This window comes from Sarcophilus harrisii, chromosome 1, assembly GCF_902635505.1.
Source record: "Sarcophilus harrisii chromosome 1, mSarHar1.11, whole genome shotgun sequence".
NCBI lineage: Eukaryota > Metazoa > Chordata > Mammalia > Dasyuromorphia > Dasyuridae > Sarcophilus > Sarcophilus harrisii.
The window spans coordinates 81,348,465-81,372,032 of NC_045426.1; the positions used below are offsets into that span (position 1 = coordinate 81,348,465).

General features: G+C 53.9%; 2 protein-coding genes across 7 annotated transcripts in view; both read right to left on the reverse strand.

The window, feature by feature from the left end:
- The window catches only part of TEX264 (testis expressed 264, ER-phagy receptor), a 37,067-nt gene extending 23,038 nt beyond the window's left edge, over positions 1 to 14,029 (reverse strand). The window contains exons 1-2 of one of the 4 annotated variants that reach the window (XM_031958525.1): positions 13,942 to 14,029; positions 7,722 to 8,009 (exon numbers count right to left, since the gene is read on the reverse strand). In XM_031958525.1, coding sequence (XP_031814385.1) covers positions 7,722 to 7,979 — 258 coding nt within the window. In that variant the 5' untranslated portion in view covers positions 7,980 to 8,009; positions 13,942 to 14,029. Of the gene's footprint in view, positions 1 to 7,721; positions 8,010 to 10,678; positions 11,192 to 11,232; positions 11,491 to 12,665; positions 12,804 to 13,941 lie in introns of those variants that run through there. The other 3 variants (XM_031958539.1, XM_031958518.1, XM_031958534.1) reach the window with 3 other exon arrangements.
- A 2,216-nt stretch (positions 14,030 to 16,245) lies between these two features.
- The window catches only part of RAD54L2 (RAD54 like 2), a 156,318-nt gene continuing 148,995 nt past the window's right edge, over positions 16,246 to 23,568 (reverse strand). For all 3 annotated transcript variants that reach the window (XM_031958508.1, XM_031958489.1, XM_031958498.1), the window contains 2 exons: positions 22,759 to 22,848; positions 16,246 to 22,372 (listed from right to left, as the gene is read on the reverse strand). In XM_031958508.1, coding sequence (XP_031814368.1) covers positions 21,384 to 22,372; positions 22,759 to 22,848 — 1,079 coding nt within the window. In that variant the 3' untranslated portion in view covers positions 16,246 to 21,383. The remainder of the gene's footprint in view (positions 22,373 to 22,758; positions 22,849 to 23,568) is intronic.

Sequence of the window (23,568 nt, forward strand, 5' to 3'; positions counted from 1 at the left end):
CCTTCCCAGCCACCTTGCTCCCTCCGGGAAGAACCACAAAGCCTTTTGCTGAGCTGGTGCCGACCCCTAGGCCTCCCAGGCCCAGCACAAACGCCCCCATTCAGAGGCTCTGGGCCGGGCTTGCCCCGCCTGGCCGCCCCATGCTGACAAGTCTGGCTCCCTGGAGAGGACCCCCCACCCCCCACCCCGAAGCTACCCCTCCATCGTCAATCAGCAAACGTTTTCTAGGCCGGGGAAGCGCTGCCCGGGCAGACAAAGCCCAGGCCCGGCGGGGGCTGAGGGGAGGGGGGGACAAGCGCGGGCAGGACCCCGGGCAGGCAGCCCGCCCTTCCCAGCCCCAGGTTTCTCAGAGAGGCCGCGTCAGGGACACAACAACAGTTTCTCCCCCGTCTTGGACAGATGCTGAGCCCAGTGCCTCCAGGGTCAGGACCGGGGAGCCCATCAAAGTGGCCTCAGTTCCCTCCAGCAAAGGAAAAGTCAGGCAGCTCCAGCTGCACTAGTCCAGCAGAGCCTTTCAGGCCCCGGAAACCAGCAGCAGGGAGCTGCCCCTTTTTGCTCCGGGTTCTGCCTTTGTTTTGGCCCCAAGGGGACAGAACAGCTGGTTTCCTCCAACAACAAGCTTCCCCCTTGCCCAAGCCCACGGCCCAGGGGCACAAAGCCCTCTCCCCCGGAGAATGGAGAACGGGACAAGGGAGGGCCAAGCCAGGAGGAGGGACTGCCCCCACTGTCCCCCCCCCCACACACACACAGAGGCACAGGTGGCTGTTTACACAGCCAGGTAGCTCCTGGGCCAAGCAGGAATTGCCTTCTCCCTTTCAGAGAAAGGGCCTCGGGGCCTCAGGTCTGGCAAAGCCGCCCAAGGGCATCTGCCTGACTTCCCACCAGAATCAGAGGGGAGCTCCAAGAACTCCGCCAGTGCCTCAGGAGGGGGTGACATCCCCTCCCATCCCGAACACCCCTCAGACACCAGTGTCCCTTTCTGGCTCCCTCGGTACTGTCTTCTGTGTTAGAATGTCAGCTAATCCCAGGAAGGCAGAGACTGAAGGAAATGTGCAGATCCAGTGTGCCGGGGGTTGGGGGAAGACGAATCTCCTCAGAGACCCTAACGAACCTCAGCAGCCAGAGAAATGGAGGCCGCGGGGCTCGGCCTCCTGCTGGATCCCATCTCTCTATCCGGAGAAGACACAAGGGACTCTGGCCCCCATGAGACAGGCTGAGGAGATTAACTCCGGGAAGCACCTCGGTAGGAACAGACCTGCTGGTGGTTTCCTCCAAAGGTAAGACATTCTCTTCCCTCCCCGCCCACCCCCACTGGCTGGGCAGCCTGTTCCCACCCCACCTCCCAAACTGGGAAAACGGCGGAGCAGCTCCCCTGGGAGCAGCGGACACTGTCACCTGCCTGAAACCCCATGCGGGGGTCTGCCTCCTGTTCTCTGAAGTACCTGGCGCTCAGCACAGGCCAGTCACACCTTTATCACTGACCTTGGGGGAGCAACGCCCCTGCGGGGGGGGGGGGTGTTACGATTTCTGGGCTACAGAATTCCCCGTGGGCCTCCCGAGCACTGACCCTTAGGCACAGTAGCCACTTTTTCTTTCCCTTTTTTTCCATTCATTCACTGATTCTTGGAAAGGAGGTCAGGGCAGCAGAACCCCACCAGAGAGGAAGGGGGGTGAATTTGGACGAGGATCGGCTCTACTCCTTGAGAAACGAAACCGAGGGAAGGCTCATCCCCGGCTGCCAGCTTTCAAGGGCCTCCTGTTCACTGACCCCTCAACTCCTGTCTAGTTCTACCCTCAATGATAATAATTTCAAGGTTCTCCCAAAAGGCCAGGCCATTGGTTAAGAGGCCTTCTGCCCAGGGAAGGACCCAGTGTCCTCTTGGTTTGCTGCAAGTGAGTCAAGTTCCAAGAGGTCTGGGAATCCAAGAGAGCCAACCCCAACCTCAACAGTCCTTAGGAGCAAGCAGGTCTCACCAAATGTGATTCATTCCACAGCTGTCTGGCCTTGACCCTGACCTCTGACTCCCTTCCTTTTCTCTTTCCCTCCCTATCCCGGTCAAGGCCCAGGCCTAGGGAGACTTCCCCCAAGAAGCAGGGCAGAGGGGAAGTAGGCTGGAGGCAAGCGGCTGACTCCTCAATGAAAGGGCCATGGGGAGCCCTGATTAAGTGCTACAGGCAATCCCTGCCCTCAAGGAGGTCACCACCTAATAGGACAGACGCGCGCCAACAATCACACACACACGAGATGTTGCTGTCATGTCCAACTCTCCATGACCCCACAGGAGGCTTTCCTGGCAAGGACACTGCAGTGGCTGCCATTGCTTTCTCCTGCCCATTTTACAGAGGAAACTCCAGGGTGAAGCGACATGGCCAGGGCCACACAGGAAGCGTCTCATGAAGAGACTTCCTGCTGCTCGGCAGGCCAGCTGCCCAAAAGGTGTACAAGATAATGGGGGGTGGGCTTGGAGGGAAGGCACTCCCGTTAAGGACTTCTTGCAGAAGGAAGCCAGGAGAGGAAGATGAAGAGGCAGAGGATTCCAGGTATGGAGAAAGCCAGTGACACTGCTGAAGAGCCAAGGGATGGGAGGCCAAGTAAAAGCCTCCTGGATCACAGAGTTAGGGATCCCAGGGAATAAGGGACTGGCAAGGCAGGACGGGTCCAGATTAAAAAGGGTTTTGAATGCCAAGCAGAGGATGTGTATTTGATCCTCAGAGTGACAGGAAGCTGAAGGCGTTTGCTGAATCCCAGGGGGTGACGGGGAGACCTGTACTTTAGAAAGGTCTATGTGACATCTGGGTTGGGGGGACCTCTCAACAGGCTACTGTGGTAGCCCAGGTCAACAATTCAATAAACAGCTATGAAATTTCTCCCATGCCCAAGGCACAACGCATTCGACACCTGCCAAGTTAAGAAATGACTTCACAGGTCATTGGGCAAAGGACATCATCCCAAGGAGTGGTGTTGGCCTGGGTGTTGGACAGGTGCTGGGGACTCTACTGCCTGAGCACAGAGCCTACGCTGACAGTGACACGTGTCGCGGACGAGGAACAGAACAAGAATTCCAACTCTGCTACCTACTGCCTAGATGTGCCTGAGTCATGCTTAAACCACTGAGTCTAAATCTTAATAAAATTTAATCAGATAAACCTTATTCCACACAAGACTCAGTGAAAACAGCACCCGGAATATCTACTTCCACGGATACGTCAATGTGAAAGCACTGCCCTGTGGACTATTACTAGCCCTTTATTTCCAAGTCAGGGAACACAAAGTTTTTTGCTATAACAAATTCCCTTCCCTTCTCTTTTCTTCCCTCCCCAAAACTGTACCTTTGGGTCTCTGGAAGGATCACTGGGAATGTTCTAAGCATCTCCAGGAAATAAGAGGCTACCTCCAGGTAAAGGAAGAGGAGGGGTCAGAGCTCTGAGATTATGGAACATCAGCTCAGCTACTCAAGGCCCAGAAGAGCCATTGTCTTTCATTCTTCTGAAGGAAAATGGGCACAAAGGGGTAGACCAGCTCCCCACGAGGGCACGCATGCTTCTCCCTCTGTGGCACTGAAAGCACCCACAATCCATGCTCGGGGAAGGGTCGGCCACAGAGCAGAGAGTGCCTTTACGGGGTTGGGGGGAGAGAGCCCCAGAGGGGCAGTTCAGGAAACCCAAGTTGCGTCCAAAGGAGGGTGGCGTCTCTTGCAGCTCCCTGAGACTGCCAGAATGGGGCAGAGCAGGTCCCCTCTTAGGGGATGACACCACCCTGGCCAGCTTAGCTCCTCCCAAAGGAGGGGGAAGCCAGCAGAAGCAGGAAGTTGGTGGGGCGGCCCAGAGGGGGATCAGGGCCCAGGTGGCAGGCCTGTAAACAGCCCTGAGAGCCAAACCCCGCCTCTGGCCTGAAAGGTAAGGTGAGCTGAGCTGGGTCTCACCAGACCTTACCTGCCTCAACCTGGCAGGGCTCCTCCATCCCAGGAAAGTTGCACAAGGCCCAGATGTGCACTTAGCAGCCCCTGGGTCCCTCCAGCCCCAGGCTCAGGCTTATGAGATGGAATGGAGGAGGTGGGTAGAGACAGGTGTGTGGGAGAAAGGGAAGGAAGGGGGTAGAGAGAATTCTGTGCTAGTCGGAGGCCAGAGCCCTCGGTCTTATATCACTTAGCAGCCTAGCCTTAGGGGTTTTGCTTTGTTGTTGGGCCTGGAGTAGGGAGGACCTGAGTTCAAATCTAGTCTCAGACATTTATTAGCTGCATGTCCCAGGGCATGTCATGTAAACTGTCTGCCTCAGTTCCCTTATCTGCAAAATGGGGACAGTAATTGCAATTGTGAAGACAGAATGAAATATTATCCACAAAATGCTCAGCATAATGCCTGGCACATAGTAGGCACTTAATAAATGTGTGCTCCCATCAAGGGTGAATGTTGAAAATTATCCATGTATATATTTTGAAAATAAAAAGCTTTAAATAAATAAATCCTAAATCAATTAAATAAACAAATACATAAATGTGTGTTCCCTTCTCTTTGGGGATGGTAGCCTCTAGTTTTCAGCTGGTTCTAGCTTGGCTCTCCTCAGCTTTTCTGGTCAGTGGCTCTCCCTCCTCAGAAGCCATTTAGAAGAGGCTTAGCTGGCAGACCACAAAACCTGAGAGGTGGTCACTTGCGGGAGGGAGATGGGGAGGCCCAAGTCCTGGACGAGAGTGGAGAACAAGGCGACTCAGAACTCATGCTCCACCACCAAGTCCCTGTCACACACATGCCTGAGCAAGGGCCAGCTTCACCCAGGGCAATGTGGCTGAGTGCAAGAAGTTTTCCTACCCACAGGCAAATAAAGCTTCTATTTTTGCTAAAAATGAGAAGGCCAGGAGACAGCCCTCACCTGCCACATCCCACTCCTATTTAGGAGAGTCACAGCCACCCGGGCCTCAGTTTCCCTCTCCCTCCCCTCAGGCTCCAAGGCAGCAAGGCCAGTGACTAAGGCTGTAGAGCTTCCCTGTACCACATAAAAAGGCTGGGCCCGCCCGCCTTCCTGTGCCACCTGTAAGTGGGAGGGAGAGGGAAAGAGGTGGGTGGAGTCTGTGGGAACCTGAGAATGAGGAGCAGCTTGGCTGGATTCCCCTCACCAAGGCCAGGGCTCACGGGGAGCTCATCCTAGGCCAGCAGCCTGTTTTCTAATGTAGGAGGGCACGGAGCCCAGGTCTCTCTCAGTCCTTCAAGGAATAGTGTAGCCTGGTCAACTGCCTACTCCAACCAGCTTAACACCGGGCTGGCCCACTCTGCGGAGAGCCTCAGGCCCAAGGGAGGGAGAGACACAGAGGGGCAGAGGGACAGACAGAGAGAGGCAGAGAGAGATAGAGAGAGACACAGAGGGACAGAGAGAGACAGAGCAAGAAAGACAGAGGGACAGGTAGAGAAAATAAAAAACAGCTGAGACAGAGGCAGACATCTAAACAAAAAGGACAGGCTCATTAAGGGTCTAGTTCAGGGGTTCTTAACCCGAGGTCCACAGACTGCCTAGAAAGATTTCAGGAGGTTCCAGAACTTGAATGAGAAAAAAAATTTTTAGGCCTTTACTCTCATTAACTTCTAGAACAAAACTTGAGAATTCCTTCAGTTATTCACAAACATTATTCTGAGAGGGGCCACATCCCTGGACGGAAGTCCCTGCTCTGACCCCAACAGAGGTCTGGGACCCAGTCATGTCACACGCGTGGCCGCTTCTGAAAGGGGGCTGGTCCAGCCCAGAGATGCCAGCCTTCATTCGGTGACCACTTCTGAGGGGCAGAGCGAGGCAGGCTAGAGCTGGGGGCTCTTGGGAGCCACAGGCAAGTCTTTCTGAGGCTGCAGATCCTCACCAAAGGAGCAGGGAGGATGGTGTCCAGCAGTCCCGCCTCTTGGAGCCGTGCGAGGGATGAGGCATCTGGACCATGCCAGAGGTCGCTCCTGACGAGCCCTGCAGGAGGGGACCCTGAGGGGAGGGTCTTGGGTGCCACAGGGTGGCCAAGGCCTGGCTGACACACAACAAGGATACAGATGCCTTCTGGGACAGGAAGGGCTGGGCTCACAGAAAACTTCCTTTGTCTCCCACTGAAACCTGACCAGTGGGATTTTGTTTTATTTTTTTGGTTGGGCAAAGGGAAAGGAGAGCGGGTTAATATATTTCTCTTTTTCCTTTCTACACATGGGGATGGACAGAAGCCAGGGCCAGAGAACCAGACCCAGGCACACCTTGTTCAGGCTCTTGGGGGCCTAGGAGGAAGGGCCAGGGAAAGAAGGAGAAGAGTCCGACTTCTCTGCCCTAAGCTAAAGAACTGGGTCACAAGGCCTCATGTGGCCACTCGGAGTCCTGGGAGGCTGGTGCCAAGCAAAAAGGAAGCCTCCTGCTGTGCCCTCAGCGCCCCTTGTCTTGGTTGCTTTAGGGGTTGTGGCATCTGAGGCTCGGTGGGGCCACGAGACCCCGCGCCTCCATGGCTGGGTCTGTCTGAAGCCCCAGTTCTTGCTGGAGCCTTTCCCTTCTCGGTGTGGCCCTGTGGAGTCTCAAGCCAGCAGGCAGGGTGGGCTGACATGAGGCGGCTCTCTTCCCTTGGCCCCTTCTGCTTTGGCCGAGGTGGCTCTTTTCGGGGTTCCAGTTGCCTTAGGCCAGGGCCTGACCCGGGCCGGGTGAGTGGGAGCTCACCAGCGTAGGTGGCCACTGGTAAAGAAGACTGCCCAACTCCGGTTCCCCAGAAGCTGGGAGGAGGGGGGAAGCCCTGGCACTCGGAATTTCCTGTTGATCTCCGGACACAGGGCAGTCTGGCCCAGGCACAGAGGCAAAGCTCGGGGAGCACAGCAGATGGAACCACTGCCGCCTGCCAAGTCCTTGCCACCCATCAGAGGTGGAAACCTGAGCCGGGAATTCCAAATCCTAGGCTCGGAGCCAACTCTGAGTGTGGGGAAAAGAGCAGACAGAGACGGGCTTGGGGAGCCCTGCCCGCTGAGCTGAAAGCTTTGAGATGCCAGCACACCAGGCTGTGGCTGCACCTCCCCATGCCACTGAGGCCACGTTGGAGGGCCCTGACTCACTCTCCAGGAGTCCAAGCCAGCCAGATGCCTACGGAGCACCAGGTGGCCTGCTGGCCGGCCCCGGGGCAGCGATGCTGCTCAGCCAGTCAAGCATCCTGGGCAGTGAGGGCGACTTGGTCCATCCCACTACCTAGCCAGTTTGGCTCTCAAGGCCCAAGAAGGCGGGTGAGGGGGCACAAGAAAGGCCATGCAAAAGTACTCATCGGGGTAAAGGGAAGGGGGAGGCAGCCAGAGTGGGAGGATTCTTATCCCCACCTAGTGGGAAAGGCTGGCACTTTTCAAGCTTCTATCCCCAGTCCCCACCAGCTCGTCCCTCTGTCCACAAGACTTAGCCCAGAAAAGGGAAGAAGGTACAAAATGAAGGAAACAGAATCATACAAATCCCATCCTTCCCCTGAGCTGGGAACAAACCTGGGGCAGGGCAACAGAGAGAGCCCAGGGAGGTACGGGTGCGAGCAGGGACTGTGGAGGTACCAGAAGTGGGCATGAGCCAGCTCTTGGAGGCGGCGAGAGGACTGGCCATTGAAGGCCTAGGCCAGGGCAGAATCTCAGACCCATAAGGAGGCCTCAGGGAAGGCCCGACGCTCAAGCAGGCCTCAAAGCAGTGCCGGCAGAACCAAATCCTGGGCCAAGGAAGGAGCAGCCCCCCCATCCCCCCAGCTCAGGCTTACCGTGTGGGGGTTGTCATAGTAGACCCCAATGGAACTAAGACGGGGAGAGATGCTGCAGCTCTCCGTGAACAAGCGGCCCGACTCCTTGTAGGGACCCACGTGGAACTTGTAGGCCAGGGTGATGTTCCGGATCGGGGGAGAGCCCGCGCTCACCACGACGTCTTCCAGAAGCCCAGAGTACACGGCAAAACCCAACAGGGTCAGCAGCAGGGTCAGCAGCAGGGCCGCAATCAGGCCCAGGAGCAGTAACTCCGACATGGCTTCTGGGCCCTCTGCTCCCGAGAGACGCTGAGGAGAGGAAAGGGCCGAGAGGAAGGTGAGGGAGGTGAGCGACGGCAGTCCCCTGCCTCCAGCCCAAGCCGACGTGGCCTCCCTGCCTCTGCGAGCCACGGTCCTTGGGCCCGCCACCTATGAGCCAGGAGGAGGAGGAGGGGCCAGGACTGTTTACTGCTGGCGAGATGACCCAGAAGGGAGCAACAAAGGGTGACAGAAGCCACAAGACTCTTCATTCCTTAGTCACAATCACTGAGGCTCCCAAGGCCAGAGTGTCATCACATCATCCTCCACCTGAATCACAAGGGAGGCAGTGGGACTGGCTTCTGGGAGGGAAACTTAACACCGGATCAAGTGACAACAGTGCCCGGAGCGATGCTGGAGCTCAGAGGGAGCTGGAGCCCAGAGGGAGCCGGGCCACAGCCAGGCCGGCCAGCAGAAAGGAGAGCCAGCTGTCTAGTCCTTGGCTCTGTCCCATCCTGCGCGACCTGCGACCCTGGGAAACTCTCCTACCCTCCATAAAGAAGGGGGTAGGAGCAGATGGACCCTCAGCTCTCAACAGCCGGTGATTCTCAAATCCCCCTTCCTAAGTCCTGTGGTCAGAAACACCCAGGGCTGCTGCAGTCAGAAGAGGACCCAGAGAAGGGAGGCAAAGACCCAGATACCTATTAATAACAAGGATGCTGGGAGACACAACACCCCAGAGAAAAAACTTTCTGAAGCTCTAATTATGATGATGATACTTTACTTCTCTGCAGCTCAACTTTCCAGCACTCTCAGCTCCAGAAAAGAGCCACAAACCAAGCAAAAAAGAAAGTCTAGTCAAGATTCTATTTCCTTTAATTTTACATATGGGTCAAATAAGCTTCATCCTGTTTTTTGACCCCATGATAAGTTAGAAAGAAATCAGAATGTGGCTGCAGCAAACATACTGAGAGAAGTAATAACTTGTCAGTGGAGGATGCAGAATAAAAAAAAAGAAAAGTGAACAGAGGACCATAAAAATGCCCAGTAATCCAAGCTAGCAAATTCAGGACAACCAGCTTCAGTCACCCCAAAACGGCCTGGAAGATGTCACATTATCACAGCACAAAGCAAAAAAGGACATAATAATGACCTTAATTAAATAATCGATAAATGCAACAAACATTTATCTGAGGGCCTAGAAGGATACGGTGGTGCCTGGGACTCTATACCTTTCTTCCCCCAAGAAATTTAAAGTCTAATTGAGAAACTCATTGTTTAAGACAAAGGGGCCAAACACACCCTTGCTCATAACACTTCCTCCTTTCTCTCTCCTGAACCAGATTAAAATGTGATTGGGAAATGTTTGACACAATAAATACACACACACACACACACACACACACACACACACACACACATATAAAATGCTAATTATATCATTATAATATGCCAGTATATCAACATATACTGATGTAGATTGTATATAATAGATATCAATATATCATTAATGTTAATATGTAGTTTTCTAAATCGATATATAACCTGCAGGAATCCTTATACACAGTTTTGTTGGCCTATTTCTATGAATCTGATACCACTGGTTTAAGAAGGCAGGCGTGAAAACAATATACTTTAGAAAAATAGTTAAAAATTTTGGTCCTGAAAGAAAAAAAAACTGAAGCCATTTAAAAAACCTGGCTATCAAGGCCTTAGGAATTTTAGAGGTTTCCTGTATAATTAAAGAGAATAGCACTGGAAAAAACAAACAAATAAACAAGTCTTACTTAGACTTAAGAAGACTTGGGTTTAAGTCCCAGCTCTTAATAGTAAGAGTTGCTTGTGCAACTTACTAGTAGCATGAATCACCACTATTCTAGGCTCAATTTACTCATCTGTAAAACAAAAATAAGTACATTTGCTCTGCCTCCTAACACCCACTGAGGTGTGATCAGCAAAGTGCTCTAACAGGGATACATCGAGAGGTTTAGGGTTAAAAGGGAATTTGGTGCCTCATCCAGACTCTCTATTTTCAGGAAATGAGCAAAATGAAGCCCCTTGGTTTAGCGGACCACTCAGGATCCCAAAGGTGGCAGAAAGGATTCAAATCCCAGTCTCCCAACTCCAAATCCAGAACACTTTCTACCAGACTAGAGCTACTGCCAACAGTGAGGACAACAGTTATCAACCAACAGAAAACAAACCCTCAAATATAAACCAAATTTGGTCTTAGGACACCACCATCTTAACTTCATACAATCACGTTTTTCCATTCATGTTCTCACTCGATCTTAATTTCCTTTGGTTTCTTTCGGCCCCTACCCTTACTCTGGCCATGCCCCATGCCTGTTATTCTTGCTGCTGCCACAAGCCCTGGCTTCCAGAGAGCCCCCTAACCTCAGCAACCATTCTGCAAAACTTCAAAGAAGCCAGTTTCTGAGGACTCCCAAGCGGCTTCCTTTTACCTCCAAAGTCCTCTCTGGGTTTGTGTGGGTGGCTGGCCTACAGTCATCCCTGATTGGCTCCTCACCACTTCAGGCCCCCTGAAGCCATTGGTCCCTCTCACCCCAATCTTGTTCCAGCCTCCCGGGCTTCCCTCCCCCTACCTCACAGGCAGCCCCGCACTTCCTGCAGAAGAGTGTGCCAGCCGCGGGGGCCATCATAAGAGAAACAACTGCATAGCGAGAAAATAAATGCTCGGTGGCTTTGTGGTTACTCACCAAAAAACACCAGGAAAAACTAATAGTTCATGGTCTCGGCCAACACACACCTCCGACGCACGGGGTTAGGCCACGACCCTACAATCTGGGGCCGTTCAGGAAGGGGCAAGCAGGCCCAAACACCTCCATTGGGTTAATGAAGCTATTCTGGCTACAGGGTGGCTCCCACCAGCCACGTTCAGCCTTCAGAGGGGTGGGAGGGAAATGAGGCACAATTCCAAAGAGCCCTTGTTCTGGAGTCCGAGGAGCGCGTTTCAAACCCTACGTACATAGATGCATGTGTAATATCTCTGAGCTCGGTTTCTTCAGCTCTAAGACGAAGCCCCTTCCCTACTCCGCTGGACCCACAGAAAGAACAGGAGGCGAAAACATCCTCAAATCCCTCCACTCAAGCCCAGCGCGGAGCTGTTTCTTGCTCTGTTTTCCCCAATGGGTTGAGGGGCCCAAACTTGTCTTTCTGAGGTGTCGAATTCTTTTTTCTGGCAGTTTCAATCACCCCCCAGCAGCCAGAGACAAACGCCCCCTTCCCATCTAGGGCTTTCCCCCGCTCTTACCCAAGAGGGGAGTGGGCCGGCTTCTGCCCAGACCGGACAAAGCGCCAGGTGTGCCCATCCGAGGCCCGCTAGCCCCAGGCAGCGAGCTCAGGCAGCAAGCCCACCCATCCCTCCCCCCGCAGGCCAGGGCCACCGGCTGCTCCTCCCAACAGATGTGCTCATTGCAGCCGGCTCCTGCTTCCTGGTTCCCCGGGATTCACGTGCGCGGTGACAACAGCGGGCCGGAGAGGGCGTTCCCGGCCCTTAAAGAGACCTCATGGAAAACTTGAGAGCCGGCGGGAGCTGGAAGGAGCTCCGCGTCCGCCGTGTGCTGCGGGCCGGGAGGGCTTTCCAGCTCCCTGCAAGGGCAGTCACTAGTGCGGGAGCAGGGGCAGGAAGGCGGAGCCACGCGGGGACAAGAGACTCCCAAGAAGGGCCGGCCAGGTGCCGGGAATGCCAGGAAGCTCTCTGGGCCCCGGGCGCTGACTTGGAGGCCCGGGCCCGGCCCGGCAGGAGCCTCCTTCTGGGAGGGGCGGGCGCTGCTGGTGTCCGCGGGAGTCGGCGCGCCTCCCGGGGTGAATGGCTGCTGCTCGGCGCCTCCTCTCTGGGGAGAGCCCGATTCCAGGACACCCCTCAGTTTGGGAGGGGCTCAGAGACGCGGAGTCCGGTCTGAGAAGTTAATAGAGCCTAATTCTCGTGGGGAAAGGCTGCCTCCCCTCCCCCATCGCTATTTCCGGGGGTCCCAGAAATCCCCGGGGCCCCCGGAGTCCCGCGAGTGGCCACATTCTGCGAAGGCGCCGAGAGGAGGGTCAGACTGCGCTCCGACCCTCGGCGGGGCCAGGCCGGCGCTCCTCGCCTTCCTGGGCATCCCCGCGCCCCGCACACAGCAGGCGCCTAATAAGTACCGGCTGGCTCCTGGGGGGAGGGAGGGAGAGGGAGGGGCGTGTCCCCAACGGGAGCCCCAACCGGGGAGCCTCGAGCCGAGGCCGCTCTCGGGACCCCCGCGACCACGGGCGCCCGGAAGGGTGTTTTTGCAGACGGGGAAACTGACCGCGGGCCTCCCGCACCAGTCCCAAGGTCACCAGCCCCCTTCCCGGCTCCGCCCCCCCGGGAAGGGACCCTCTCCCCCGTAGCCGGTAGCCCGAGGTCTCTAAGTGGGACGCAGGCAGGGGCTCTCTGCCAGGCCTCTCGGGGCAGGGCTCGGCGGGGGGCCAGGGCTGCAGCAGGGGCTACCCCACCCCAGCTTGGGGGCTGTCTGAGCGGGGGCGCGGGGGGGGGGGCCGCACGGCCGGCCCATTCTGCGGAAGGGAAAACTGAGGCCCCGCGGCTCGCTCCGGGCGGCCCGAGAGCGCGAAGGGCGGGAAGCCGGGGCCAGACTCCCCGCCCGCGGCGCTGCCCCCGACCCCGGCCCCGGCCTCGGCCCGCGCCCACCCCCCGGCCCGCCCTCGCCTCACCTCGGCTCCCTCCCGGCCCCGCGGTCGCTCGGGGGTCGGCGCGGGCAGGTCCCGGGGCTGAGGCAGCCGGAGAGCCGTGCGCGCCCCCGGGGCTGGCGGGCGGGCGGGCGCGCGTCCGGGCCGGCGCGAGCGCGCTGGGCGCCCGGAGAGGGAGGGCGCCGGCGGTCGGGAAGCCGGGCCACGGGGAGGGGCGGTTGGTGGAAGCGAGGGAAAGGCCCGGGAGGGTCGCCATGGCAACAGCACTCCCCTCCCCCGCCCACTCAAGCCGGGCCCCGCCCCTCCCCGCCCAGCGAACGAGGCCGGGGCTACGGCCTCCCGACGGCCTGGGCCGGGGGAGGAGGGGAGACCCTAGCAACAGACGCCTGCGCCCCCCTCCGCCGCGCCGGAGCCGCGGGCAAGGGACCGGGGAGGGCGAAGAGGCTGCGGGGTGGGGGGGGGCGGGGAAGGGGACCGGCCGTTAGTGGGGTTCACTGCCCCTCCTTGCCCGGCCGCGCCCCGCCCCCCGCGGCGCCCCCTTGCCCGGCCTTGCGCCGAGGCCCCCTGGCGCGTGTCCCCGCTCGGCCTGGCTCTGAGGGACTGAGCGCCCTCGGCACGAAGGCACGGCCCGGGGGTGAGGGCCCGGCCTCCTGCCGGCTCCCGCCCTCCTGCCGGCGCCCGCCCGTGGGCCCCGCTCGCGCTCCCTCCGCCAGGGCCCGCTGCCTCTCCTGGGTTTCCGTAGAAAGCAGGCCGAGAAGGGGGGGGGGGGGCAGGGGGAGGGCCCGCAGCCTCGCAGAGCGGCGGGAGAGACGCAGAAGCCGAGGTGAGGGCCGCGGCGCGGGGGGGGGGCGGGGCGGGGGGGGGGCAGCGGCTCCCGCTGAGCCGCTTCTCCCCCCGAGGCGACGCCCGCTCTCCGCTCGCTGTCCCAGGAGCGCGCCGCCCGGGCCGCTTCTCCCGCAGGGCAGTGCCCTTGCCGGGCCTCCCTCCCTCCTCTGCCCAGCGGCCTTGTCTCCGCCGGCCGGGGCCTGTCTCCGCCGGCCGGGGCCGGCCTCCGCCTACAAGGATGGGCTTTCGCTAAGTACTTCTGCTGCCCGTCGCGTCATGAATCGTGCTGGGAGAGAGCTCGGAGCAAAAGGGAAACAGTGGGCAAGAAGGGGAAGCGAGCGCCGCGCGGCGGCTCGGTCTCCCCGGCTGCCGCTGTGGGCGGTTTGTGTGCAGGCCGCTGGTGGGGCCTGCCTTGGGAGGGCTGACTTTTGCACGCAGAAGAGCATGGGGAGCTCGAGTTACCAGCTGGGCTCACCTAGTCCTGCGCAGTGGAGGCAGAGCCCTCCCGAGGCCAGGAAACTGGGAAGCAGCCGCTGGCGGAAGCTAAAAATGGGCCGGAAAGGACCGACTGACCCCTAGAACCAAGCCCTAACTCTGCCCACCCCTGTGGGCAAGGCACACGGCTCAGTCTTTTGTCCTCCTTTGTTCCTTTTACTCAGATTTATGCCCCAGGGGGAAAGTGAATCCAAGCAGCAATTTGGCCGGACTGGGGGACAGCCAGCCCTGGCCTTGAGTGGGAGCTGCAATGTGGAACTCTGAAATTCTATTTCAGACCACGGGCTCCAGGCCTTTTGAGCTTGTCTCACCTTATTTTTCCCTCATTTAACTGGCCCAGTCAGTAGGGAATGGCTCCTAGGGTCATTGCTTGCAGCCCCACTCTAGGCATATTTAGCCCTGAGAGACAGCTGGCCAATTCAGTCACTAGAGCATGTTCTTAGATCAAGAAGAATGGACCTCTGTAACCTGTGATCCCTGCGCCAGTTAGCCTCATCCGTAAAGTAGGAGGGACATGGCAATATTGCCAAGAGGTTTGCAAACTCTTTTGCCTCTGACTTGAGCCTCCTCCTCACCTCACCGGCTCATCTCAAGGGAACGGGACCCTCGCTCCCCCTCTCCCCTTTCCTTTGCCAGGGCACATTTGAGCTTTTGATCCTCTTCCATCTTCTGGAGCTTGCTTGGTCCATCAAAGCCTGTCCCCCTTCTATTGGGTCTGTTCCTGCCAATGTTGTCTCCCCCACATCTGATTCTTTTTCCATTGCTCAGTGTCTAGAAAAAGCAGTCTTCCCTGGCTGCCTCCACTTTCTCTTCATGAATGCATGTTCATGTAACCTGGCTTCCTGCTCCACCTCCCTCCTGGAAGGAAGTGGTCTCAAAAGCCACGAAACATTTCTAATTGATCAGCGCTTTTCTCCAGCTTCAGCCTCCTTGGCCACCTTCTGACCACCCCTTCGTACCAGCCACAATGGACTAGCTGTTCCCAAACTCTCCATGCCATCTCCCCCTTTGATGGCTTGGTAAATATCTCCCCATTTCACCTTTGTCTTTGTTTTCTTTCTAAACTCAGCTGTCACTTGCTCTTTAAGGAGGTTCCCCATCATATCCCCATTCCTCTTTCTACCTCCCCAGAGCATTCTGTGTGGCTCCTAATCTTGTCACCCATTCCCTACCCTGGGTCACACTCATCTATGTATTTCCTTTGGAACGGAGCCCCTATTTCCCTTGTAAAATCAGAGGTACTGGAGGGCAGGAACTCATCATTGAAAAATAAAAATGACTATTTTAAGTACCTGACACATAGTCGGCATTTCAAGTCCACTGAATGAATGCATGAAGGAAGGAGTATTGGTTCCCTCTAGCAGCTGTGGGTTGGAAAGCCCTTCTCTGTGCCACCAGACCCCTGGGTCACTGGTTAGACCCTCTCAGCAAGGAGCTTGGGTTCTCTGGGTCAGACCAGCTGTCCGGAGGGCAGCCCTTTGGCTGGGCTGTGCTCTGCCCAGAGCGTCCTGTGGGTTTCCTCTTTCATAGAAGAGTCCCAAGAGGAGCCTCCTGCAGAGCTGCCAGAACCTCAGGCTTCTTCCCTCCTGGAGCAGTGAGGGGGAGTTAGGACTTAAGCCCAGAAGAGAGCTTTGGGGGTCCTGAGCAGCACAGGTTCAGGGATATCTTTCAGCTGCTGCTGACACCTTAGCTTTTCCCCCGCTCACAAAGGGTTTCTTCAGAGTCTTTCCCAGTGGGAATCCCACCATTTATAAGCACTGGCCCCTGAAAACCACCAGAGGGGCAGAGCTTCCAAAACCAAGCCTTCCAAATACCGGCACCCTGGCACCTCCTGCTGCTACCCAAGACTCTGGGGTGGGGTGGGGGGAGGGGGTGTTGAGCTCCAAGACCACTGAGCAGTCAGGAGCCCTTCTGTACCTCAGGGCATGTGCTGCTCCCGGCCAGGCCACTTTCCTCACCTGTGAAGTGAGAGAGGAGTCTGCCTTCTTGGTTTTAATATTCGGGGAGCCTGAGCTCACAGATGCCAGGCCCCCTTCTGGGACCCCAGCCTTGTGCTCCGGCCAAGTCCCTCACTCCTTAGCCCTGCAGGTGGTAGTCACACCCCTCTACATTCACTTTCATGTACTTACCACAGCCCAGACTCCACTGTCTAATGCCCATGATGTTTTCTGGGAAGCCAGCCAGCCAGCCCCTCTTCTTCCCCCACAGGACTGCCTTCTCTTTGGTGTCCCAGCTTCCAAGCCATTGTCTGTCCAGACAAAACTGACTCCAGAGAGAGCTGCCTCTTTTTTTTTTTTTATTTTAAATTTTATTTTACAAAAGGAGAAAGAAAACTGATAGGCAGTTATACTGACTTTACAATTGTTCTGTTTGCTTTTTTAAAAAAGTGACATGAAACACAAGTAAAAATAAATACGTCATAGAAACGACCAGTTGTCCAGTCTCTGGAGCAGGAGACGTCCTGCCTGACAGAGAGAAGAGGGAAGCACATGATCATTCGTGCGGGCCAGCCGGCCCTGCTACAGAATCTCTTCTTTTTAATCCCCAAAGGCGGACCACAGACTCAGATGGCATCCAAAGGAAAAGAAAACTGAAAACCAAAGCCAGGTACTGGGTCCCAAGTGCCTCCCCGCCCCTATCAGCGGTGTGGCTTTAGTGGTTGTCCAGTACGTTCCCCTCTCTGCCTCCCCTGAACCTGGTCCGCTGATTAGTCCTACCCCGCCCACCCTCAGTAGATGGTGCTCATCAATTCAAGTTATAGAAAAAATGTCAGTCCTGGGGGCCAGGGGCAGGGTTCTTCTAAAGTCTCCCTACCCCCCATGCTGTTCTCACCTTCCTAAGTGCAGTTTAATGAACATGTCCAGATTGGTCAGGCTACGCTCTTACAGCTACTAATGAGTCCTAGGTTACATGAGGTCCTGAGCAATATACTTTTACCCTCAAAACATCATCCTTATGGAAGGACGAAGGAAAGAAAACATGTCACTTCAACTGCTGTAAAGACTAGTCTACCCCTTCCTAAATGGACAAATTATAAACTATAGGACCTCTTTAAAAAAAAAAAAAAAAAAAAAAAAAGGCAGATGTTCACAAAGGCACTGGGCCAAGGCCAGTGGATATCTTCTTCTCATATAGCTGAGTGCCTGAATTTTGGTTTGAGGGGTAGTGGTGGGTAGAAGTTACAATCTGCTTGGCCAAGAATTTAGTTTTAAGACTCAGTTGTCTCTATGGTCTAGGACAGAGTAATGAAATGGGACAGGCACATCCAGCACTGTGCCCTTAGACAGAAAGAACTGAGACAGCCAGGGAGAAAGATGGAGTGATCTTCCAGATTAATACCCATAGGACCAGTCCAGGGCTAAAGCCTTGGGTTTGAACTAGGGGCAGATTACAGCCAAGTCAGAGAGCTTCCCCTCTAATCCTCTGGAGAGACAATTCGACCTTGCTTGGGTCAGGCGCCTGTTTTCAGGGTGTTTCAGATTGGTAACTGAAAGGAGCCAGTTTTCTTCGTGGGTATGACTTTGCATGAGAAGGGAAGGCTTTGCCCACCAAAGGGAGAAGCTGGGTGTTATCAATCACTAAGAGAAATTGATAGGGTATAGGGAGGTCATAGCCATGGGAGGTGAGGAATGGGTTCTTCTCTCAGATGAAGAGAAGAGAGGAATGTCAGGTACGTATCAGACATTCAATTAAAAGACACACGACTCATGCTCAAGCTCAAATAGTGTATCTTATGTTTGCTATAAACAGGATCCAACAAAAGAACATGGGTTCTTGGCAATGTTCTGCTAAGATTAAAGGTAAGATCTAGAGATTCCCACCAAGAGAAATTGCTAGTTGGGTTCACTTTTTCAACTAGGCAGCAACATTGGACTTTTGAAATGTCTAGTTTTTTTCCTGATCCATGCTCTTGGATGAGGGAAATTTTGAAGATAATGGATATGGGATATGAATTAGGGATGCACGGAAATCACCTTGAATTTTTATCTAGAAAGCAGTGTCTGACTGGGAGTTATCTCTAGCTTAGATGTTACTAGAAACAGTACTCCTATATTTAAGGAGTACGGAAGCCAAGTTAAGTCAGAATCGGAAGTATATTTATGGATGGATCTGCTCTGGAACACAGATTTATTCCTTTTCCAATTAATACATGAACCATAAATGTTGGTAACATCTGAACCAATTCAAGACCACAAATACATTGTTAAAAAATGGAAGAGTAGTTCAAATCCAAAGTTAGTTTCACTACAGTTTTCCTGTGCCCTTATGACGAAGAGCAAAATCTATAAGCAGCAAATCTATAATAAACCAGATGTATATGGTTTCAAAGGCTTAAAAAAAAAACCCCACCCCAACCCATAGATGTCATCAGCCTAAGAATTACCTTGGATACACTACCCTCACCCTCCTCTTCATTCCATCTTTACTAAACAATCTGGACAGTGAAAGCTACTGCCATTTATTTGTCCCTGCCTTAGCGAAAGCAAGCAAGAATATGATTTTCATGGCCTCCATGACACCATCTGCTTCCCTCACATACATATACACAAACACACATGACAGACATACACAGAAAGGCAGCAGTAAAGACAGGGTTTTGTTTTTTTCTAAAAGTCATTATAAAACCCTCAGAAACTCAGATCCCTCAACCATCCCACTTTCCCACAAAATCTACAACTGTAATCATCAAAGGCGGCCACTTTGAGCAAGACCAGCCTCCCAAAGCTTTGGCCTTCAATGATGGAGCAGGTGTATATGACTGTGAGAAGTAACCCCAGGTATCACATGTGAGAGGTGGCAGATAAATGCCCCCATTACAGCCAACCCTGTGAAACCATGCATGACCTGGCAAATACCAAGGGGTCTTGTACTTCTATGAGCATCAGTTCCCTATCTTGTAGAGGGATCTGTGATCCTGGTCCCTGTGCCAGTTCCACCTCATTAGCCTGCCCACCAACTCTAGTGACAAAGTGATGATACAATCAGTGTCAGTGGACAAGAAAAGAGGCAGCAGGAAAGACAAATCTCCCTCCTCCCAACACATGACTCAAGACCCTTCCTGTTATTGGGTCTTTGGAGCCACTAACACAGATCAGGTAGTGAATGAACCCAGTGGGTCCAGATTAGTTCCCTTCTACTGTGCCAGTTTAAACCTGAGCCTGCTCCAACGGAGCCCTTCACTGTCAACTCATGGGAAGTGTCTGAAAGAGAAAACACTGGTTTGAACTGCTATTCTTAAATTAATCAAAAATAATTTGCATAGCTAAACTGTAGATCTAAGGCTTCTATGAGTAGCAGAGTTAGGTATGTCTGACAGAATGCCTATGAAAACAGAGAGAAAGCAAGCTCTAAGGTTCCACTTTTGGCATTTTTAGACAACAGTACGTACATGTGCACTGGTATATATGCACACACCCCTACCATCCATCTTCTCTTTTTCCCCTTCGGAATTACTCAGCACACCTAGTCCTTTGAACGATGAAAACAGTGTTTGGACAGAAAATTCACAAGAGATCTCAACTCCTGGGGTCAGTGTAGTCATAATCTCCTCAAAAAGCTGGGAGGAGACAAATGACCCACTACAAGAACTTGCTGAGGAGACATGGTCATCAGCTCCAGATGTCCCCCGGAAAAGCATATCAGCCTTCTCACCTCAGCTGTTTACAATATCTAGTAACTCAAAAACCCAACATCAGTCCTGAGAGAGGCACCCACTTAGCTTAGACACTGTCACCAGGAAAAGGTTGAGCCCAGAATGACCAATTGGCTTCTGAAAATGGAAATCAAACCCCAGGATTCAGAGAAGGGGAGAGATGGTGTTAACTATTCCTTCCCACTGGAAAACAGTCACATCCAGCATATTTGTTAAATGATATACTTTAGGAGCTGGGAATATTTCTTATCCTGAAAGTAAGTTTATATTCCCCTCCTTCCAAATTTACCACAAACAGTAGACAAACTGTGAGGAACTTAAAGGGCAGCCAATGCTCCAAAGTCTTAAGCTACTTTCCCTTTCCAGGAGTGGAATATACTGGAGGTCTCAAAACCAGGACAAATGTTCCCAACCTTCTCACTTTGCAGCCAATTTCATGTCTCCACACTAATCCTAGGAAATCACCACCTAGAAATGCATTGGTCCTAACTACAGTCTATACTTTGGTCAAATCCTCTAACTTCCATCCAAGACTGATTCCCTGTCCATATAGTATTTCTCACAGACAACCAAAGGGTCAGGGAGACCTTAAAAGTCCCCATCCCCATTTGCTTCCTATCTCCCCCCTCCCCCCTCCCAACTCCTTCCCCCTAACATAAATGAAAAAAAAAAAAGAAAATCCCCAATAATAAATAATTGCCTTCATGAAATAAATTAACATGGAGATTTCTAATGGAGGAGGGAACAAAGACATACCACTAGGCCAGGTAGTTGGGGGTTCAGTCTTCTACCACTGAGAAACTCCACACATGGCAGTGAATCTTCCCCTCCCCACCACCCACTCCCTCACAGGATACACACACAACTTCCTTTCAAGAAGGAAAGCAACAGCTGCCCAGAGACACAGACATGTCAAGGAGAAACACAACCTGGCAATGTGTAATCTTTGTATTTTTCTTCAAATCCTAAAGCAAATGCAGCACTGAGAATCTGCATCTCAAGACAGTGGGTCAAACCAGGTCTTCTCAGTCATCCCATATCTAGATGGAATCGTGAAAAGGCAACTCTCCCAACCCTGAGCTGAGTCCCTTCTATTTTACCCACTGTTCAAGCTGGAAAGAAGCCACTACTATTTATTTCACTTAATAAAATTTCAAGTTCTCCCCAGCCCCTATTCCCCAGAGCCCTCCCTTCTTCCCTCCTACCATGCTGTCTCTGTCTCTCTCTCTCTCACACACACACACAAAAGCACATCATCTGGCTGAATTCCTGCTCCATCCCTAAGAAATGACCCCATTTCACATGGGGATCTCAGTCTATCCTCCTCTGTCCCTTTTGCCTTTGCTCTCCACCCACCCACCCTGCCCTCCCCAGACCAAGCTAAATCACCTAGTAAGGCAGCTCTCTTGAGAGGGCTCCCAAAAGCCAGAAACTGGATGGAAGCCTCCAGACATAAGCCAGAAGAACCAATCTTCACATGGACTCTCCCATTCAGTCAGGCAGACAGCACAGGTTGGGGAGACAGGGAGAAAGGCAGGATGTTCTATCTCTGGTCCCCAGTCCTCAAACTCCCTCCACTGTAGCAGTCTGGATTTTCTCCTTTCTTGCTAAACAATCCAGAACCCCTGATATCTAATGACAGACAGTCCCTGTCTGCCTACTGTTCTCTTTTTCTGGGCCCTATCTCTTCAGAGCCCCAGTCTTTGCCTTCCAATTCCAATGGGAAGCCCATTGGGGGGGCCAGAGTGAGGTGAAGAGAGATTCCCCAGCTATTTCCCTGTGATTTCTATCACATCATCGTCCTTGTCCTCATCTTCATTGGAGCTGCACCCCACCTCCGAGACCTCGTGGGAGTCAAAATGAGGCACCTGGGACCGTAGGAGACTGCCCGCTGGGTACCCCGAGTGGGGCGACATATAGCCTGGGTAGACTGACATGCCCCGGGCAAGGCTGCTGGGCAGAATGGTGGAGGGAAAGGGTGCAAACATCCTGGGCTCGGGCAGGAGAGACTGTGTGAAGGGGAGTGAGTAGCTAGGCAGCATCCCCGTCACAGAGGGGTTTAGCATGAAGGAGGGGACACTGGCAGTGGCTGAGGTAGCAGCAGAAGAAGAGCTGACTGGGCCAGCTGGCAGGAGGGGGTCAGTAGTCACTGGGAATACCAGCGGGGAGTCTGCCAGCAGATTGGGCAGCTGGTAATAGGAGGAGCCAGTACCCATGTAGAAAGAGTTCCCCGCCTGGGGGGTGAAGGGATGGGTGAGGTTGTGGTTTAAAGAGACTGGTGGCATGGCAAATCCACTGGAAACTGGGTACCCGTGTTCATACGGCTGCACGGGGGCTGGCAGCTGGCACTTTTTGGGCGGCCGGCGGGCTGGCTCCTCTGTGGCAGATGGTGAGGCCGACTTGCGCTTGTTGCCCCGTAAGTCCAGTACTGGGTGCCCATCACTGGGCTGGCTGGTGGCCGGGAGGGAGAGGGCCAGGCAATGGCTCCCTAAGCGAGGCTCAGGCCCTCGAGCGGTCCCAGGGACTGCGTTACTGTCTGTAGACCGGGTTGGGGGACCGGAGGAGACGGGGTTGGTGCTAGGCGAGATGTGATGAGTCTCTCGAGCAGCTGCAGCCTCTGCGTACTGCTGCAATTCACTGATGATCTCAGGGCTGTCAGGGGAAATAGGTCTGGCCAGCTCCTCTGTGTTGGGGGGTTTTGGCGATGAGGCACTATGTCTGCCATTGCTTGTGGACTCTAGAGACGGACCCTGGGATCCTGGGAGCAAAACATATCCAGGAGTTAGAGAGGACACAGAGAAACTGACTGCTGCTCAGAGTGCTTGGGTACAAGGGGATCACCTCCCCAACTCCCCCCAACCCCCCAGACTCGAGGGAAGGGGCCGGTTCGCAGTGGGGTGACTCTAAATCTAAGATCAATGACTTCTGCTACCTGGTCTCAATTCTTCTAAAAGTTTTCCATGCATAGTGAGTACTTGTGGTACTCAGGCATTGGGCCCTACTTCTGGGGCAGAAGTGTCTATACCTGAACACTGGGGCTAGATTAGACTCTGACCAGGCTTATTTCTCTTTGGGATGAAGAGAAAAGAGCCATCAGAGTGTGATTTAGTCCAATAGTTAAGAGTAACAGGGTCACACAGGCACCTGAGGCAGCTGTCCGGCGATCATCAGCCTTTGGTTTCCCAGTTGTCCTGATGGCAAAAATCCTCCCATCACTGGTCCGGATATATGTCCCTGAAATGGACAAGAAAACTAAATAAAAACGCTATGATATATCCATGACACAAGATGTTTGTGAAGCAGTTAACAGTGCCAGGACCATAGTAGGACCAAATACTTCATAAATAGCATGTTCCTGTTCCTTCCCCTTTCCCCCATTCTGTGAAGGCTTCAGGCCAAATTACACTTAACTAGCTTCAAGCTATGCAATTAAGCTTCAAATTCTTGTCAATACAACACACCGGGGACAGGGTGTTGGGGCAAGGGTGCGCCGAAATAGAAAATGGGCCAAGCAACTAAAACTCTGCAGCATTAAGACAAAGTCCAGGCCCCACCTCAACTGGTTTGGTGAGGGGGTTAGGGGAAGTCATTTAAACTCTGCACCTATTTTGAGTTCCCCACATTCATCACAACTCCAGACCCTATCCCTAATGTTGTTTTACCGCCATCACCCACTTCTCAGTGCTCCCTTCGCTGCCAGCGAGAAAGAGAGAGGCCTGTGCTCCAAATGCCTTTTTCGTTTTCAGGACTCAGGCTTAACTCTCCAGAGAGCTCTACAAAATGGATAATGCACCTGCCCTTTGTATTGTGCCATCAACCTATTTTGGAGGCACATGTGTTTCCCCCACTAAATTCAGCAAGAAATGAAAATTTCCTTGCTAGAACTCTGGGAACTTTTTGGAGTTGATCAAGGTGATCTGATGGGCCTTGCCTGAAATATTCTCCAAACCCAGA